General features: G+C 53.5%; 1 protein-coding gene across 1 annotated transcript in view; it reads left to right on the plus strand.

Moving 5' to 3' along the window:
• The window catches only part of KIAA1671 (KIAA1671 ortholog), a 127,909-nt gene that overhangs the window by 102,561 nt on the left and 5,205 nt on the right, over positions 1-20,143 (plus strand). Inside the window, exons 6-10 of the mRNA XM_032883262.1 lie at positions 10,806-10,924; positions 13,780-14,035; positions 16,929-17,103; positions 17,222-17,349; positions 19,445-19,578. Coding sequence (XP_032739153.1) covers positions 10,806-10,924; positions 13,780-14,035; positions 16,929-17,103; positions 17,222-17,349; positions 19,445-19,578 — 812 coding nt within the window. The remainder of the gene's footprint in view (positions 1-10,805; positions 10,925-13,779; positions 14,036-16,928; positions 17,104-17,221; positions 17,350-19,444; positions 19,579-20,143) is intronic.

Here is a 20,143-nt window from a genome sequence, read left to right on the forward strand (position 1 = left end):
TTGTGTACACGCGTCTGCATATGTATCTTTGCGCATCAGTGTTTTGTGTTTTTGCGCTTGCGCGTATGTGTATCTTATGGACATGTACATAGCTGTGTATGTGTGTTTGTGTACATATTTGCATGTGCGTGTATTTCTGTATACGCGTACGAGTTTGTGTATGCACGCTTGTGTATTTGCGTGCATAGCTCTTGGGCGAGTCGCCAGGGGTGTTGGGTCAATGCTGGGATGTCGGCATGTGCTCCCCACCCCGGGTCCTGGCAGAGACAGCGGCATCCTGCCAGGGAGCCATGCTGGAAGGTTCGGGCCCCTGAGGCGGTGGAGAGACACACCCAGCCTCCCACGAGTCCATCAGGCTCACACTTCCATGTCAGGGCCACAGTTCTGTCACCTGACAAGTCAAGCTCCAGCCTGAAATAAACATGACAGGGACGTTTCGACATGTGATGTTTCAAAAAAAGGAAAAAAAAGAAAGAAGTCAAATTTGGCTTAGATTGTTTTAAGAATCCCTCTGAAAGGAGCCAAATCAGGATGGGCGGGGAGCCAGTCCGTGAGGAGGAAACGCGAGGAAGCCTAAGAGAACTACATATTTATACAGAATTGTACATGGTTAACGTTTATTTTCTTAAAAATCACTAACCACAAATGCGACAAAATACAAAAGAGGGAGAATAAAAAAGCCTGTCTCCTTCTCTCCCCTTCCCCCACCTCCTAGTTCCCTTCCCAGAGACCAGTGTTACCATCATTTTCCTGTGTCCTTCCCCAGTAGCCTGTGCATTTTCAAACATTCACATATATTTGTGTTTTTACATAGATGAGAATGTATTTTTTTCCTCACAGACAAATGGCAGCCCGTTCCACCTGCTTTCTTCACAAGTGCGTGTAGGCAAGGAGGGCGTTTCAGATCAGTGTGTCTCCATCTGCCTTATCTCTCCGAAGAGTTATTTTTAACAATTAAGTAGCATTCCATGTCATGGCTGTTCTATCATTGGAGTGAAACACATTTTTAACAAAATATTTATTTATTTATGTGAGAGGGAGAGGGAGAGACCGTCTTAAGCAGGCTCTGTGCTGAGCGCAGAGCCGGACGCAGGGCTCGATCTCACAACCCTGAGATCACAGCCTGGGCTGAATGAAACCAAGAGTAGAACGCTTAACCAACCGCACCACCCAGGCACCCCTGGATTAAACACATTTATAAAAAAACCAAATTTGCTTTTCCCTGGGCCCATCTTAACCTTAGATCTGTACACCTTTTATTCATAGAAGCTTGGGCTTAAAAGGGAAACTGAATTTGTTTCCGTGTAAAGTGTATCTCAGTACTTCTAGAATGTTCTATGCTACCCCCCCCCCACCACGGGAAGGTTCCTGATTATTTTGGGGATTGCCTTCCTTCCCTGGATCAATCTTTCCTGTTTTGCACCTTAAAAAAAAAAAATCCACTCTCACCATTTGTCAGCACCCTAAACATGGTGTTTTAGAACAAAGGTTTGTGTCTAAAAGTAATAAAAATTAAAATTTAAGGGCATGTAGAAAAACTGATGGTCCTATGATATGTCAAGAGTTGGAGTAAGCAGTACTATCATTCGTAGACATTAGAGAGGGGACATGGGATCATGTATGAGTTTGTTCATTCATCCATCCATCCACCCATCCATTACCAGCTGCTTCCTGTCCCCTGTGGCTGTCTCAGTTGGGCACTGGGGTTTGAGGGTGAACCGAACCCAGTGCCTGCCCTCAGGGAGCTCACAGTTTGGAGGAGACAGTCAAACAAACAGTAAAGCACGGCCAACCCGTTAAGTTCTGTGATGGGCTGAGCACAGGGGGCTCTGTGGTTCCCAAGGAGAGACAGAGCCCAGCTACAGATGGAGGCAGTCAGGAGAGGCTTCCTGGAGGAGGTGATACCTGAGCTGCATTTGAAGGATGCATTCTGAGCCAACCTGGGGCTGGCACTGGCCAATGGCTGATGGGCTATACCAGGAAGTCTCCCAGACAGGCATTTCAACAGGAGAGCAGGCCATAGACTTGGCATCTGACCCCCTGGGTTTGAACTGGGCTTCTCCACTCACTCATGGGACCTTGGGCAAGTTGCTTCTCTCTCTGTGCTCCATCTTCTCTTCTGGAAAGTGAAGTACTAATAGGGCCTCTTATAATTGTGGGAAGGACAAAATGTAGCAGCTGGGCAGGCAGTAAGGCCATAGAGGTGTCTGTTGTTAGTGTTACTGTTCATCTGGGAGATGGGGCATTGATAGTATCTATTTGGGGCTTAAACTGGATGATCTGCGTAAGAAATTGACTTGGTACCTGGCACATAGTTGGTACTCCTTATGTGTTCATGGTCATTAATTCTTATTTTTCTCTTGCCCATTTGTGACATCCAGAGTGGGGTCCCCAGGTTGCCCCTGGGCTTCTTGGGTCTGGGGGAACCCTGCCTCTAAGGCTGGCAAGAGCCTGGGCCCCCGCAGCCCAGCTGTCATTCCTATGTATAGCCTCCTCGGCCAACGGGAGAGTCAGGAAGCCCTTGTTCTGGAGTCCTGGGGGCATTCCCAGCCGAAACCCAACAGGCCTCCCCAGCACCAGCTGCAGACGTGTGTTCCTGTCACTTTGGGTGATGCACTTGTCCCATGGAGACAGCGTGTCTCCACCAGACCCGTCATCTTGCAGCCTGCACACCCCGCTGGGTGGCTCGGCCCTGGAGGGCCATTGGTTTGCTGGGCGGAGCTGGGGTCCAACTCCTCACATTTCATGGTAGAGAGGGGCGGCCAGCTCATGCCCAGGTCAAGGGAAAAATTCTGGGGTCTGGTTTAGGCAGCTTCAGCTCTCAGCTGAGCAGTGGGACTGTTGGGCCTCATGAGGGTCTGATTGCACATTGTTAGAATGTTCGTTAAAATGATGTGTCTTTTGGGGGAATCAAACCAGCAGACATCACCACCATCATCATCAAGCCAACCAGAAGCCTTTTGGCACTTACCACCTACTGGGCAAGTGCAGGCTCTCACTGGACATTTCACGGAATCCCCCCTTACCTCCCCAAGCATCCTTCCCATCCCCATCCCCATCATATGGATGGGAACATTGAGGTTCGGAGATGCTCGGTCACAGCTAGCAAAAGGCAGGGCTGGACATGCCCCTCTCTGCCCAGTCTTAGAACCTGTCCTGCTTCCCAGCTTGGTGGGCTGGGTTCATTTCACATTTGCATCCTGAAAGTTTGTGGTTTCGGTTACTAATCACCAGGGACTGCTGGCTTATCCATAGGGTGTTAATAACAGCTGGTTTTATTCAAGCCCCAAGGTGTGAAGAGCATCCTCTCCTCGTCAGTTAGGTGGGCGAAACCACGGGAGGTGTGACCCACCAGTTTCACAGGGAATAGCCGAACCCTCTCCACTGGGAAGCGGCGGCCAGTTCACACAGGTCACACAGGTGGGCTTGGTGGATGCTGGGCATCAGCCAGCAGCAGAGGTTAGCCGTCAGACGGCACAGGGCTACGGAGACTGTCCGTCTCCAGCCTCCAGCTCCCTGGCAGAGAGGAAGCTGAAGCTCAGAGAGGGGAGGAAGTTGCTCAAGGTGGTCAAGAGGGGAAGCCACAGCGGAAAGGAGGACCTGTGCCCGTGACCCTCAGTCAGGGGATTACGTCCAGCAACAGGTGTGTCTCTGTGGGTGGCGCCTGGAGCTGCAGTCCAGGGGGGACCCCCATCCCCAGGCCCGGGCACACAACCTCCTCCACAGCTCGGTCTCTTGCCCATGTGTCTGTCTGTCTTTGTTCTTACTGCTGCTCTCTCTGCTTCCGCTTGCCTGTCCATCTCTCTGTCTGTCCTTTACTCTCTCCACCCTCCCTCCTCCACCCCAAGCTTGCCACCAACCCCGAGATGACCCCAAGACCTTTCTGCCCCACTGAGTGATGCCCATGGTATGTCCCGAGTAGACGGCGGCCAGGTGACCGGCCCAGATCCTGAGCTGGGCCCCGATCCGGGCCACCACGGCATGGCCACGCCTGGCCCTCACTGCACTGTTGTTCTCGGAGCCCACTGAGAGAGGTCGGCAGCTGGGATGGCACCAGCTTTACCCGGGAGGCATCAGCCCCCGCCATTGGGCAGTGTGCCGCAGCCTAAGGTGACATTGTGGGCTGCAAGGAGTCCACAGGGAGGGGACATTGTGTGAGGTTTTGCTGGCAGTGCTGGGCTCAGTCTGAGGACTCTGCCCGCGCTGCTCCTCCTCCAGTTCCTTCTGGCCTGTCTGCCTTCCCTCTCCTTCCTTCCCTCTCCTGTCCTTCCCTTCCCTCCTTCCCTGGCTCCTCCCTTCCTGCCTTCCTTTTGCTTTACTGAGCATTTACAAGTGCCAGGGACTGCAAATAACACTGTGAATCCAAAGTGAGAAAATGCAACTCACCCGGTCAGGGAGATTTTTTTTTTTTTTGTCCTGGGACAGATGGGCGTCCCACGAATCACACAGGTGATGGGACCCACCAGCCAGGGTCAGGCCTCGGAGGGCGAGGACTCCAGTCGGGACTTGGGACTCAGGCTAGGGAAGCCGCCCCTCGGCCGACGCTTGCGGGGCAGCCCTTGGCCAGGCAGAGGGGTCTTCTGGGCAGAGGGAAGAGAGTGGGTTCAGGCCTGTGGTGTGAAGGGACATCATTGTGGCCACAGGGTTGGGGCGGTGAGGGGGAGTAGATGCAGCAAGGAGAGTGGGCACTGGACCTTGGGGTTCAGAGCAGGCTGCATTAAGATGGCCAGTGCTCTTACTTAAAGAGCCTGGACTGGGGTGTGCATGAATGTGACACACTGGGGGCCCCGCCCGTCTTGGACCGGCAAGCCCCCTCCTTCTCCCTTCCTGGCCTGAGACTCCATAACGGGTGCCAGTAGAGATGGACTGTGGGGGTGGGCACAGGACAGGGAGTCGTGACACCTGGATGCCAGGCCCAATCAGGCATCCCTCCCTGTCTTCAGCCCTTGGCTTTCTCATCTGTAAAATGACCATGGAGGACCCGACCAAGCTCTCCAGGTCAAGCCAGAGCCAGGAGACGAGGCACGGGCTTTGGGCGCAAACCAGCCCAGGTTCAAATCCCAGCTCCACCACACCTTGTAGCTGCATGAACTCAGGCATGTCCAGTTGCCTCTCTGGGCTTCAGTCTCCTCCCCTGTAAAATGAGTCCATGATATTCCTACCGAATAGGGCTGCTTGCAACCATCAGATGGCAAAATGAGGGGCACATCGCCAGCGCTCAGGAGTGTCAGCCCTTGATATTACCATTACTGTTACTCCTCAGCTGTTGGTGCGAGACTGAGCTGAGCAGGAGAGAGGAAGGGCTGCAGGCCCTCTGGGCCAGAGACCCAGCAGGTGTCACCCAGCCCGCCTCCCCACACAGCTGAGAGTGTAGAGTTGCAGAAGTGGGAGGGGATGTGCATCTTGAATTGCTGAAAACTGCTCCATCAGCCCTGGAGTGCTCTTCCGATTCAGGGTTCTTTCCCAGGCTGATGTGTCAGACACCCCAGAATACATACAGGAGCCTTATTCTCTCTTTTCCCCGCCCCCTCCATAACTACATTGCCTTTTCTGGTTAAGAAGCTCACACCCACTCACTGCAAAAAAAAAAAAAAAAAAAAAAAAGTTATTTTTGGAAACACCTTCCTCCAACAAATATTTATTCAACAACTACCCTAGGCCAGGCTCTGTTCTAAGTGCTGGGGTGCAGCACTGGATGGAACAGTCCCCATTTTCATGCAGATGGCAGTCCAAAGGGTAGAGGTCAGGGCGAAATCCAGCCAGCCACCTGTTTTGTCAATAAAGTTTTATTGGAACACAGCCATGCACACTCCCATATTGTCTGTAACAGGCAGAGTTGAGTTGTTGGGACAGAGACTCAACATGGGTGCCGGAGCCCCAAATATTTACTATCTGACCCTGTAGAGAGAAAGTTGGCTAGGTTCTGATATGGGTTAACAAGTAAAGATTTCTGATTCATTCTTCACTCATGGTGCGTATGATATGATCGTATTAGAGGTGTGATTTAATAAACTATATTTGATTTTGATTGTGCTGTCTGAGTATAGGGGGATATAAAACTTCAAGTTCAGATGCTACACAAAGTCAACATCATTAATAACAGCCTGTTATTCCCCACCAACGGTGTCACTGCCAACGGTTTGCTGGGGGGCCCTCAGAGGTTTCCCTTCGCTTGTGCTCATTATGCATTTATGCGTTTGTTTTTACAAAACCGGTATTTTACACACATACACACATGCTGTCGCATTACCTTTTTTATTTTTTTCACATTTGCTAGTGTAAGATATTTTTTCTGACAGTAAATACTCTTTTGGCTGTGTTTATTGAATCGTGTGGATAATACCGCATTGCATTTCACTGATCCCTGTCTTATTGGACATTTAGGTCATTTCCAAGATTTTGCAGTGATGTCTCCAGTATTTTGCAATGATATTTCCAGTATTTTGCAATATTTGCTCCCCTGCAGGGAGCATCCGTGTTCATAGATCTTGGCAAGCATGTCTAATGATTTTCTTGAGATAAATTTCTGGAACCAGAATTGCTGAGTCGAGGGTTACGTATGTTTTGCATTTCAGGATGTGTGTTCAGCGTGTTTCAACACGGCCCTTAGAGGTGAGTGTTAGGCTGGTCTCCCCAGCACGCAGCCCAGCACAGCTGTTATGAAGTTAGCCATTTGGGGCTCTGGGCTGATAACCACCAGAGGCTTGGAGTTTGGGGAGCTACTGGTCTGAGCAAGTAGTTTTTAAACCTGCCAAGTTCTGAGGTTTTTCAAGAGCATTCTCATGTCCATTTCCCTACTGTAATAGACACTTCCTCCTCAGAGCCTCTCCAGGCATCCCCAAGCATCCCTGGAAAGGTGGGGGCAAGTGGATGTTGGGGGAGGGGGCGCTGGGAGGAGCTCCAGGACAGGAACTTGGAGTCCTAGTGCTGCCTTTCCTCCCTGGGAGAACTGCAGCAATTCCTGTGTTTGTGCCTCAGTTTCTCATGTGAAAACTGAATCATCTCAAGAGTCCTTCTTGCTTTAAAGGACACGATGTGATTATCCTCGTGTGACAAATGACAACTGAAACGTGGGTGGGTGTTGGATGGCTATCCATCACGGGTGCACATCACGAGGGTCTGGCTGATGTTCCAGAGGGGGACTCCCCGGGACTCCTGTGGGCCTCAGGTGGATGGCTCTTCATCCTGAGTTTCTCCAGTGTGTGTTCAGACTGCCGGTCGGTATCTGCTTGCCTGTGGACAGTGAAGGTCTTTGTAGCGCCTCTGAGGCCAAACTGACTTGGAAGAATATCCTGCCTTCGAGCCAATTACAAATCCGACCTTTAGAAAGTGAACATCTGCTTTGTCCAGACATGGAGGCACAGAGAGGTTAAGTAACTTACCCAACGTCACACAGCTCCCATGTAATGAATCCAGACATTCTGGCTCCAGAAACCGTACTTGTCCAAGGGAGACTGGAAGGAAACAGGTCAATTGTAATTATGATATTGTGGGAAATTCTACAGCAGTGTCGTCCACCAGAACTTTCTACAGTGATGGAAATGCTCAGTGTCTGGGCTGTTCACTGGGATAGCCACATGTGGCTACGGAGCCCTTGACATGGCCGGTGCCACTGAGGGACATTCTTTGTATTTTTAAATTTGAACAAATTTAAATTAAATTCAAATAGCCACATGTGGCTAGAGGCTACCATATTAACTAGCACAGATAGAGGGACTTGGGATCTAGGGGATGGTTCAGGGAGGGCTTCCTGGAAGAAGAGCCATCAAAGTTGAACTCTGAAGGGTAGCTGAGAGGTGGCGGCTGCTCCAGCAGGTCTGGAGGTAAGAGAGAGTGAGTGGCCTGGGGCATAGAAGGGTGGCACAGCCAAGTGGAAGGGCCCGGACTGGGGGAGTGAGGGAGAGAGGAGCCAGGGGTGCTGCCCTTGGGAATCTCAAGTGTGGTGTTAGGCGGTGGAGGGAAAAGGCACTCATCCCTGCCTGTGCACGAATCCTAAACCTTTGCAGAAGGGCCCACGGAAAGGGATGGATGGAAACCCACATGTTGCTGCTGCACACCATTAATACCAACACCACTGCCACCCGCACTGCCTCCCTTGCCTCCAGACTATCCGAGGAAGGTCAGAAAGCAATTCCCCCACCTCCCACCCTGATTCCTACCCTCAGCATTCTACCAGCCTTGCTCTTCTGATTTCCAGAGGCCCCACCTGGACCTCCCTTCCTCCTACCCTGAGCACTGAAAGATCCCCCATCCCTGGGGGAAGGACAATGAAAATGGTTCTGATCACCAGGCTCCTGGCTCCTAAACTGAATGGTTTCCCGAGATTATCTCCTTGAAGCCACGCAACAAGCGTTGCTTTTCTGAGGAGACTGAGGCTTGAATGGGTGGAGCCCCTCAGCCAGGCCACACGGGGCGGGGGGGGGGGGGGGGGGGTCGGGGGGAGGTTATGGGGGCACAGTGGAGACAGCAAGCACTCCTCTTCCCCCTGAGCCGTGACCCAGAGCCTCCTGCTGAGCTTAGCATGGGGGGAGGGGACAGACGCAAGACCCCTGCATGTGCTCCGGGCAGCCATGCCAAGCCCAGAAGGAACCCCTGGAGGCCCCAACCTCTGGCTTCTGAATCTGACCCATGCAGGGGATTCAGTTAGGGAATGCCTGATTCTGTGACATCTTTGAGAAACAGTGAGCAACTGGGAGCATGCACAGATGACTACTTCCATTCCAGGTCCCTTGGAGAATTCTTTTCGGGGTGCAGGGTGTCTGGAATGTCAGGTGGTCTTTCAAGGCAAAACCCTCCCTCGTTTCCCCTAGTGGGGACTGACTTCATCCCAAAAACGTGCATACAGTTACCTCCCCACCCCTGCACTGCCCATGGGCTTGGCAATTGGGCAGCCTGTCCCACGGCCGGCTCACTCCTCAGGAGTCAAAGTCTTAAAAATAGGCCACCCCTTGACCTGGTGATTCTGTACTTAGGAATCTCTCTTGTGGGAATAGTCACAGAGATGTGTCACCTGAACCTCAAGGACATTCGTCATGTTGTTGCTTATAACAGCAAAACACACACACACACACACACACACACACACACACACACACCCCTAAATGCCCAGCCGTGGGGGATTGGTTCCATGAACGGTGCTGAGTTCAGCCAGTGGTATCTTCTTCAGCCATTTAAAGATGAGGATTTGGATGAAGTGACCCAGTGGAAATTCTGGGCAGGACTGTGCCAGAGTCCTGTCCATGGGTGACGGGTGTTTTTAAAGTGTTCTTTGTGCATTTCTGTAATTTCTAAATGTTTTGTAACGAACACGTATTCTTCTGGTGACTTAGAGAAAGCATTCTGCAGGCAGGGAGTGACACTGGCATTGTTCGAACATGAACATTAGCTGTCATTCGCGTCCTCTAGCGCGACCAATTATCAGAGGCAGCTGAGGGTTTTAGTCCAAATTCCTGTCCTTGCATACACCCCTCCCATAGCATCCCCTTGAGCACGATGGGGTACCCGAGTATCCCCAAACGTTTCATTCCCCTGGACCACATAGACTTGTTTAACCAAGGATGGTTTCATGGAAGCTGCGCAAAAGCATGGAGTGTGGACGAAGGTGATAGAACATTCCGGCCTCAAAGCTGGCCTCAGCTAAGTTACAGCCTCAGGGGCTGTGTCTGTGTCGTGACCACCCCCCAGCCCTGGTTCCCGGGTGCCTGCTACATAGGAGGTGCTCAGTAAATTTCTGTGGAGTAATTAACCTCTATATTGAACTTTACGTGGTACAACAGGGAGTCCAGGGTAGGCAGGGAGAGCTCAGCAGGGGCAGAGACCACTGTGGGTTGTAACGGCTTTGACCAAGAGGATGGGTAGGAAGAGGGAGGGGCACAAGCAAAAGCACAGAGGCCGGGATATGTGAGGCTTGCGTGGGACTCAGTGAGGAGGTCAGGGAGGGTGGGAGGAAGGGTTTGTTTGGGGTAGATGGTGGAGAGATGGCACTGGAGAGGAAATGTGGGGCTCAGTTACAAGGGCTGTTGGATTTCCTCTGGGGGACAGTAGGGAGCCATTGTAGGTTATTGAGCAGGGAATGGGCTTTTAACTTGCCAAAGTGAACAGGGTAGGGAAACTAGCAGTTCAGTCATTTAATGGAGCTCCGTGGCTGCCCACACTGTGCCAGCACTCCTTCCAGGTGCCCCGGGCAAGGGCAGAGGCAGCCACTGAGCAGGTAGATCAGTTTGCCTGGGGTGCAGTGGTGACCAGTTTGGACACGGACCTAAGCCTCCTGCCCGGATTTGAGTTCTGCTTCGCCATGCACTGGCTCTTTGATTTGGGACATGTCACTTCACTGGTCTGAGCCTCCATGTTCTCATCTGGAAAATGGGATTGTAATCAGGATGGCCAGGGAATTTCAGTTCAGTGGGGTGGTGTACAGACAGCTTGGTCGACACCGGGCATGTTAAATGCTCTGCGCATGCTGTGTTGGTGGTGGGAACATGGGGACGGGGGACAGCTGAGGGAGTGCCCCGAGGATGGGCAGCGTGGTGCCCAGCAGGACCCTGCGTGCCGGGGAAGGTGATACCTTCATCCCAGCTTGCGTTTCTTTAACACCGACGGGCCTGCCTCCTATGGTTTCTTGGGCACATTGGGACAGTTGGTCACTCAAATGCCCACCCCAGACCAGCCTCTGAGCACAGTAGAGAGCTGGGCGGTGGGGGGGGGGATTGAGCTGAGGGTGATGCCATGTGATCTGTGTCAGCCAGGGACTGGGTTCTGAGCATCTTCCCTGCTGAAAATCTCTCCTCTCTGGCTTGTCTCCACAGGACCAGCTGAAGCAGTGTTTCTCCAGGCGGCCCCCCGAGGCCAAGGACACCGACACCCTTGTGCAGGAAGCTGACAGCCAGTATGGGACATGGACAGACCAGCGCCAGAGCGGGGAGAGGTAGGGCCTGCGGAGCTCCCGGCTGCGGGGTGGGGTGTCTGGATGGAAGGCAGCATGACCCCCGTGCCCTCTCATTTCTCTATTACTCGGACCTGTGCTATCTGTAAGCAGCAGAGTAATCTGTTCTTGTCGGAAAAAAATTTAGAAAGTACAAAAAAATTATTTTAAAAGGATACGCGAAATGTCCAGGATAGGTAAATCCACAGAAAGAGAGAGAGTAGATTAGCTGCCGGGGGCTGGGAGTGGCTAGGTAGGGGCGACCTAGCCACCTTCCTTTTGGGAAGATGTTCCAGAATGACATCGTGTGATGGCCAACTTTGTTATGTGTATCTCACCACGATGAAAGGACTTACAAAGAAAATGAAAACTACCTATAATCCCAGCACACAGGCCATGAATGAAGACGTCAATGCTTCTCTTTCGATGTCTGTCTAGACTTTATTCAGTGTGTCTGTGTGTGTTTACAAATAGAGCAACATATTCCACATGTTGTTTCATAAGCTGTGTCTTGCATTTAATACTGCCCCAGCGGATGGCTCATAGGGCCCTCGGATGTCTGCCTGGTTAGGACTATTGCAGAAGCACTACAGCCTGCACACAGGAGTCAGGCAGCTCAGAATTCTAGCCCCACCCTAGCTGCCGATGGGACTCTGGGTAAATGAGTCTATGCTTTGCAGAGTTGACATTCCTCCTCCATTGGAAGGGAACGATTGGGTGGACACTGCCAGTTCTCAGCTCACGTCTTCCGTAGCCCAGGGCCCCAGGATCTCGTGGTCATGCGACCATGGTCAGGGTCGCGGGATCTTTTGAAGTCAGAGGGACCTGGATCGACTGCAGCATGGCACCGTGCTAGCTATGTCTCTGCGGGACTCGGTTTCCTTGGCTGTGGGTCGTATGCCCAGGGAGCGCGTGTAATCAGCCCCAGGTCCCCTGCCTGCTTCCCCTGCACTCCCTGCCGGGAATGGTCACAGGCCGCTACTGGGTTATGTCGCACAGCTGATGATGTGAGAGTCAGGAATTGAAGAAGGGTTCGAAGAAGGCAAAGGGAAGCAAGGGTTTATTGTAGTATCAGTGAAAGCTTTATCTCGCTGAATCCGTGACGTTAATGAGCGTACTTAAATGTCCCTAGACTTCACTTAGATTTCCTGCAAGAGCCCACTGGACTCTGAGTCCGAAAGCCTGCGTCTGGGTTTTTCCCCCACCCTGGGCCTCCATTCCCCTCAGCTGGTCTCTGGGACCTGGGTTCTCTTCTGTGGGTGTGTGCCCCCTTTTCTTACCCAGGGGTACTGCAGCGCCTCCTTCCTGGCCCTCTCTAGCAGCTGCTGAGTCCCCAGCCCTGGCCAGCAGCGCCATCTGCTGCCTCCTTGGTGGTATTTCCCGCAGGTCAGAGAAGTGGGGGGCGTTGCTTTAGTCCCCCACCCCCCACCCCCACATCCTGCCTGTTCTGAGTAATAAAATCATCCCAGAGTGGACAGAGCATAGACGTGCTCCTGCCGTGAAGCACCAAGTTCAGGTTCTGTGCAACGGTGCTGCCTGGGCGGCTTCCAGGGCAGACCCTCCTCTATTAGGGATGTGGTGTCTGGTGCCCAGCTGCCCTTCCTCAGGGTTGGCTCTCCCGAGCTCTTGACTTTGGTGTCTTTTTAATGGGGAGCGCTTTTTAATTTGATGACATAATTTATTTATACATATCTGTCTTACGTGGTTCTGGTTATACAAGCTATACTTAAAAACATTTCCATGGGAACATTTCCATGGGCATGGATTCTGGAATGAGTTATGCCCCTGTGGGCAAAGCCATGTCACACTTCTGTGCCTTGGTTTCCTCTTCAGGTTAATATTCAACTTCTTGGGGCTAATCCTACCTGATAGCATTGTGCTGGCCGTAGTAGGATTATAGGGTGAGCCTCACAGGATTGGGGAGAGAATTCAGTGACTCTGGGGTAGCAGTGCCTGGCACGTAGTAAGTGCTCAGTAAATCTCGACTGCATGCATGCATGTGTGAATGAATGGAACCACGAAGATAGATCCCCCTGCCTCCTGCTCCACCACAAGTGACTGCTGGTGATTTTTTTTTAACTTTTTTTTTTTTTTTTAAGATTTTGTTTATTTGGCAGAGAGAGAGAGCACACACAAGCAGGGGAAGTGCCAGGCAGAGGGAGAGGGAGAAGCAGGCTCCCCTGCAGAGCAGGAAGCCCGATGTGGGGCTCGATCTTAGGATCCTGAGATCATGACCTGAGCTGAAGGCAGATGCTTAACCAACTGAGCCACCCAGACACCCCTGCTGGTGATTTTTTGAGGACATCAGCGCATTCCAACAGAAATACAAGTCCAGCTGCAAATGGGAGGCATCTGTCATTTAAGATGTCCTAGTAGGCACCTCAAAAGAGTAAAAAAGAAACAGAATTCATCTTAACAATTTAATTTAAATAACAATATTTTAGGGGCTCCAGATCTGAAATATTATCATTTTAGCATGCATCAGTATTTTATACTCTCTCTCTCTCTTTTTCCCCCAAAGTGTTGGGAATCCAATGTGAGCTCTATACTCTGGGCTTGCACTCGCCACATGGTGAGGGCCCAGTCGCCATGAGTGACCAGTGCCTGCCCTCCTTCCCAGGGCAAGGTTGGAGGATCTGGAATGGGCCCTGACCGATCCCTCCCATTCCATGCCTGTCCAGGTGTTCTAGAGACATCACGAACGGCTCCAGGATGTGCCCAGAAAGGTTATTCCACGGGGCTGTTCTGTGTCTAAGAAAGCAGAGCCTGAATGTGCTTTCTGCCACCTCCTCTCCTTGAAATTCAGTTCTGTGTCACCACCTGCACAAAGGATGTCTCCCCTCCTTCCTTTCTCGTAGTCTGGCCCCCGAGTCCCCGTCCCCGGACAGCAGTGCCCTGTCGGCCCGGAGGCAGCTCCCCAGCAGCCGCTTGTCCTCACTGTCCTCCCAAACGGAGGCCACCTCAGCCGGGGACCCGCACAGCTGCTCCAGGGACCAGCGGAGCACCAGCATGGACCGATCCAGCACCGATTTGGAATCCACCGATGGGATGGAGGGGCTGCCCCCCCTGGACCCCTGCCCCGCGAAGAGGGTGGACGACTTCTCCTTCATTGATGTAAGTTGGTAGCTGGGAGTGTGAGTCAGAAAGAGTACTTTCTTCTTAAAGGGATGCTCTGACGTCTCCCAGTGAGTGGCCCCTCTCAGGGGTAGAATCTGTGTACCAGGAGCCCCTGTGGTGGGTGCAGAGGGAACAGTCTTTGAGATGGGACTGATGTCTGCGTGTCACTTGCACCTGCCATGTGTCTGGGGGCACATATCTTCACCTCTGAGCCTTGGCTTCCTCATCCACCAATTGCCAGCGCAATGGGCTCCACAACCTCAAACATAATCGCATGTGTTCAAATTAAAACTGATTCTAGCACCCACCTGTTAGGTAAGCAGGGAGTCTGGCCTCTCATCCCAGGAGTGGGGGGTGGGGTGGGGTTGGGAGACAGTGGGGAGCAGGAGGCTGCCCGAGGTTTGCAGTTCCAGGCGTGCAGAGTCTGGAATTTGGCTCAGACCAAATCTGCGGGGTGTTCTCACCAAGGTGTTGCTTGGAGGACATGTCTCTGATGCCCACGGATCCAAGTCTCTCTGTAAATGAGTAGTGGCTGCTCCGGGGAAGGGAGCCTTCAGGCACAGATAGTCATCATACCCCAGGATCCCCCGGGGCAGGCCCTAGAACTCAGCTCTGCTAGGTCCCAAGCAGAGCCAGCCTCCAGAATGCCAGCTGCCCAGGCCCAATGGCATCCTGCTCTAGACCCTTCAGGACCAGTATGGGTCCCCTTTCCTCCCACAAGAGTGCCACCTGCCGGCAGTTTCCTTTTCAGTCCTTGAAGTCCCATTATTCTCCTTCCCTGACAGTCCCATTATTCTCCTTCCCTGACAGTAAGGCTACACCTCCCCCCTCTCCGTCCCCCACCCCCGATCATCTAAATGGTGCAAAATCTAAAAGCAGTCCGCTCTCCTGGCAATGAAGTCTCAGGCCCACACTCTTAGAAATGGCTACTCAGATTCCTCCCAGAGAAGGAACACCACCGCTTGAGGAGAAGGGGGCTTCCTCTGGATCCTCAGAGAGGGTTCCCCCTTCTAAGTATGGTCAGTGTCTCCTGCTGGCCCCTCTGAAGAAGGGCAGAGATGGAGAAAGACACAAGTTCGGTCTCCCCTGGGCCACCCACTACACAAACATGGACATGGTGTGGGTTGTAAGGATTCAATTCAGTTAGATGATGTGTTCAGATATTCATTCAACAAACATGTACCGAGCTCAAGCTGTGTGCCAAGCTTACGTGCTTGTATGATGTCACCGGGGCCATGGCACAATCCGCGGGACTTACCTTCTAGAACACTGGGCTGTTCTTTCTCAGTGTCCATTATAAATCCCAGCCACCGGTCCCTGAGTGTTGGCCCCTGGACTGCTCATAGGCCAGGAACCCCAGGAGGCAAAGATGCCTGCCCCCTTCTGCAGATGAGAGAAGCAAGGTGGCCATTGGGTGACTCCGATGCAAGCGTCCCCCAGCACAGGTTGGGATGCTTATTTATCACGTACTGAGGTCTACGGGCACTGCCCACTATGATTCGGGGCTCCTGTGGGGCCTTTTGGAGGCTGAGAGGGAAGATGAGTGACCAAGGCCTCCAGGCCCTGCCCCAGCCTGCGGTCGCAGGGATAGCCCTGGGGAAACAGACCCAGCAACCCCCCAGGCCAGCTCCTCCCTGGGGCAATTCCCTCCTCCTTTCTCCGAGTCTGAAAACCTGGATCCGTGAAGCAGTCCCCCAGTTTGGGACTTCCGTCTCTCCCCCCATCCCTGCGCCCCCAGCCCCATCAGCTCCCCCGACTGGCCACCATTACGACCACTTTGAGAAGCAGCTACACAAACATCAGCTCCCTCCTCCCACCTCCAGCGTGGCCTCTGCCACTTACCAGCCCTGGGAAATGATTCACTGAGATTAGTCCATCCTCACTCCTGGAAAAGGCCTTGGCTGATGGGACTTCTCCAAAGTAAACCTAAGAGAGAGAACCCCACATTTTAGGCAAGCACAGGAGCTGCTCCTGTAACAGCTCCTGCCTGTGTCAGCCTTGGCCAGACGCTGTTTCCAACCAGGACTTGCCCCGCCCAGGCTCACTGACTTCTCCCCACCACTCTGGGCAGCCCATACTCCTGTGATCCCCTTTTCTACAAAGAGGGGCACCTTGCGGAGGTGAAGGCCACGGCTCGAGCTCACACAGCTAGGATTTGAACCATGTGGGATTCGAACACAGAGCTCTGAGTTCTTTGCTGCCATCCCCGGGGGTGATCACTGGGCCAGGGGCCACCCCACCTCCTTGCTGCACCCTCCTGGCTCGTCTGCATTCCTCACACATTTTGTTCTGGAAGGTGATCCTCTTGGAAAGCGTCACGGACCATCCACCTGACTCTGCTCAGAGTGTGACGCTTGCAGACAAAGGACTGGCACAAATGCATTGTTCTGCACCCTCCATCTGCCCCCCAAATTATTGTGGGTGTGGGGGGGCTGCACTGAGAATGCCTCGGCTCCTGGGTCCTGTGTGAGTAAGGTTCCTGCAAAGATTTAGTCAGATGATGTATTCAGTTATTCATTCAGCAAGCAAGCAAACATGGATTGGGCTCCTGCTGTATACTGGGCACTGCTCTGGCTCCCATGCTCCTGTGAAGTCACCAGGAGAGGAAAGGCATTGTCATTCATGTCCATTTTGTGGCTGGCCCTGTGCCAGCGCCATCAAGGCTCACGTGATTAGCATCACCACAGAGGCATCAGCCTCTGTGGTGTGTTTCGCGGAGAAATCGAGGCGTACAGTGTTGAGGTGACTATAAAAACGTGAGCAGGTTGGCCCACGTACCCCCCAGATAGCAGCTTGTGTTCCGGGGAAGCAACACACACCTCCCGTAGGTGGTGCCCTCAGTTAATGGTTCCCATGATTTTCTCCCTCTTCCTGCCTGCTGCACCCACAGCAAACCTCAGTCCTTGACTCAAGTGCCCTCAAGACCCGGGTGCAACTCAGCAAGAGAAGCCGCCGCCGGGCTCCCATCTCCCACTCCCTCCGGCGCAGCAGAGTTAGTGAGTCAGAGAGCAAGTCTCCTTTGGAGGAGGAGGCCGACAGTGCGTGGATGTTCAAGGACTCAACAGGTATGCACGCCATGCCCTCCTTTCTCCACGGACGCCACCCTGAACAGCAGGATGGCGAAAGGACTGCATGAGGGTCAGGCGGCTGCCAGTGACCTGGGTGCTCTTTTCTTTGCGACAGAAGAGAAATCTCCCAAGAGGGAAGAGTCAGATGAGGAGGAGGAGAAGCCTTCCAGGGCTGAGAGGACCCCCACCAGCCACCCGCAGAGGATGCCTGTGTTTCCGGGCATGGACCCCGCAGTGCTAAAGGTACCGAGCTTCACACCTAGAGCTACGCTCAACCTCGCAGGGAGGAGAACAGGCCCCAGGTGTCCTTCATCCCCTCCCTCTTCCCCCTCCCTCCCTGCCTTCCCTCCTCTCTTCTCCCCTCCCTCCCTGCCTTCCTTCCTTCCTTCCTCCCTTCCCCTCCTTCCCTCCCATCCCTCCTCTCTTCCCTGCTCTGTCACTCCCTCCCTCCCTTTCTTCCTCCCTCCCTTCCCTTTTCCCTTCCCCCCTCCCTCTCTCCCTTCCTTCCCTCCTCCCTCTCTCCTTTCCTTCCTTCTTTCCCTCCTCCCCTCCTCTCTCTCCATTTCTGAAACAGTTCCACTCACAAGAAGTTGCAGAAATAGTTCAGGGGGTCCGCACACACCCCAACACAGCTTTCCCCAGTGACAACTCACACTGCCACAACGCCTGCCATTTTTGCAGGAGTAGGAAGTCAGTAAACAGCAGCTGCACACTTGTCCCTGTGGTTGGTTTTACAGGCCTCAAAAATGGGAACGACTGGCGGCCTCTGTACTAGGCCAGCAGTTTCCCACCTCTCCTCTCCTTCGTCGGAACAAAGGATGTGTCACAGGGCAGCCTAACACAGCAGGCAGCAAAGGCACTGGGCTCCCCGAGGACACTCCACGTAGCTCCCTGGGCTCCCCGTGGACACTCCACATAGCTCCCGAGGCCCGGCCTTGGGTCCCAGGACATGGCTCAGCAACCCCCCTGCTGTCCAGACAAGGCTCTTGAGATTCGTGCTATCGTTAGCATGAGCTCCTTGAACCTGGGGCAGTCACACCTGCTCCAGGCACTCCCAGCCATGGGCAACACTCAGCGGTCCTAACCAGCAGCGAGACTACCGGGCTCATTCTGGAAGGAGCCCCAGGGTCAGGGTTGAGGTTGGGCAGACCTGTGAATCCCAGGTCTTGGAAACTGTGTGATTTGCGCCCACTGCTTGACCTTTGGCCTTCAGGCTACTCTTCTGTAAAACACAGAGAGCCAGCCTCTGCTTCGGGCTAATGTGTGTCATATACGTTAGGCCTGGTTAGAGTCCAAATGGTGGACATTCGGCACACCGAGGGGTCAGGCAGACGATGGTGATGGGGGCCGTCCAGTGTTACGTGGGGGACAGTGGCCACCTGCCACCATCACACCCCGGGCCCCTGGGGGAACTCTGTACACACCATACTGCCATCCCATCCCCCACCATGCCTTCCAGAAAAGGGGGGAAATCCACCCTGCCTTTTTCTTGTGGGAATGTGATAGTTGAAACTCATTTTAGGGGCACTTGTGTGGCTCAGTTGTTAAGCATCTGCCTTTGGCTCAGGTCATGATCCTGGGGTCCTGGGATCGAGCCCCATGTCAGCTCCCTGCTCTATGGTAAGTCTGCTTCTCCCTCTGCTTGGGTTCCCTCTCTTGCTGTGTCTCTCTCTGTGTCACACAGATAAATAAAATCTTTTCCTTTTAAGATGTTATTTATTTATGTGACACAGAGAGGGAGAGGGGTAAGCAGAAAGAGAGCGGGGAAGCAGGCTCCCTGCTGAGCAGAGATCCCGATGCGGGTCTTGATCCTGGGACCCTGAGATCATGACCTGAGCTGAGGGCAGAGGCCCAACCTACTGAGCCACCCAGGCGCCCCTAAATAAAATCTTTAAAAACAAACAAACAAACAAACAAAAACCTCATTTATCCATGTGGACACAGGACCAAGAAGCTTAGCACAGCTGAATGTCAAGTGGAAGATGCGGCCATTGCCTCCATGCCGGCGTTCATGGGCAGCTAAAGGAGACAGACCATCCCAACCCGAGAGCATATAAATGGTGGCTTTTCCATCAAAGAGGAGAGGACATGATTGTGCGGGGTTGTAGTGGTGGTTCTTTGATTCTAGTGGCCAAGGGTGGCTGGGTAGACTACTTGCCTGGTGTCCGATTTCTCTCAGCCTCCAAGGTCAGGAGGCATCTCCCCCACCCCTGTGTTGCCTGCCTGGGTCTGTTCAGTTGCTGGGGGGCCCTGTTGTTGCCCTACGCGACGGTGCCTTCAGATGGGAGCCTTCTGCAGACCAGAGGCGGTTACAGAAGTGGCTCTCTTCTCTCCCCAGGCTCAGCTGCACAAGAGGCCAGAGGCCGACAGCCCCAGCGAGGCCCCAGGCTGGGCCCCCCAGCCCAAGACGCCCAAGGCTCCCTTCACTCTGGGCAGTCGCGTGCTGCCCTCCAGCGTGGAGAAGGACGACAGGTGAGGGGACTTGAGGAGGAGGCCTCCACCCTTGGTGGGGTCTTGTCGGGTGGGGGCTTGTCGGGTCTTAGAGCTGCATTCAAAGGGAGTTGCAGCTGTGTCTTTCCCTCTAGCTTTGCTCACACGAACTCCCGGCAGCCTGAGAGATAAACACACACGCGCAGAGATGGGGAAAGAGGACCAGGAATGAGGCTGGCTGGCCTCGCTCTCCCCGCTCCCCCTGCTCCCTCCACATCCCACGTGGAGATCCAGGGCTGTGTTGTGGGAAGACTAAATACCTAGCCCAGCCCTCTCCAGATTGGTGGGGAAACTGAGGAATCCTCCCTCCTCATACCCTCCAGGGAAGGGCCTTTGTCTCAGGAGAATCGGGGAGACCCAGGAAGATGGATAGAAGGGCATGGCCAGGCTGAATGACATCCGCTGAATTCAGCTGCCTTGCGTGGAGCCACTGCCCCCATCCCAGGCTGGGCCAACACGACACAGAGATGAGCCCAGCACAGCACCTGTCCCCTCCCCACCAGGGGGCTCCCAGACTAGGCACTCTGGCAACCGGGGTTGGACTTTA

Source organism: Lontra canadensis, unplaced genomic scaffold (genome assembly GCF_010015895.1).
Source record: "Lontra canadensis isolate GAN:19392208 unplaced genomic scaffold, GSC_riverotter_1.0 scaffold87, whole genome shotgun sequence".
NCBI classification, from domain to species: domain Eukaryota; kingdom Metazoa; phylum Chordata; class Mammalia; order Carnivora; family Mustelidae; genus Lontra; species Lontra canadensis.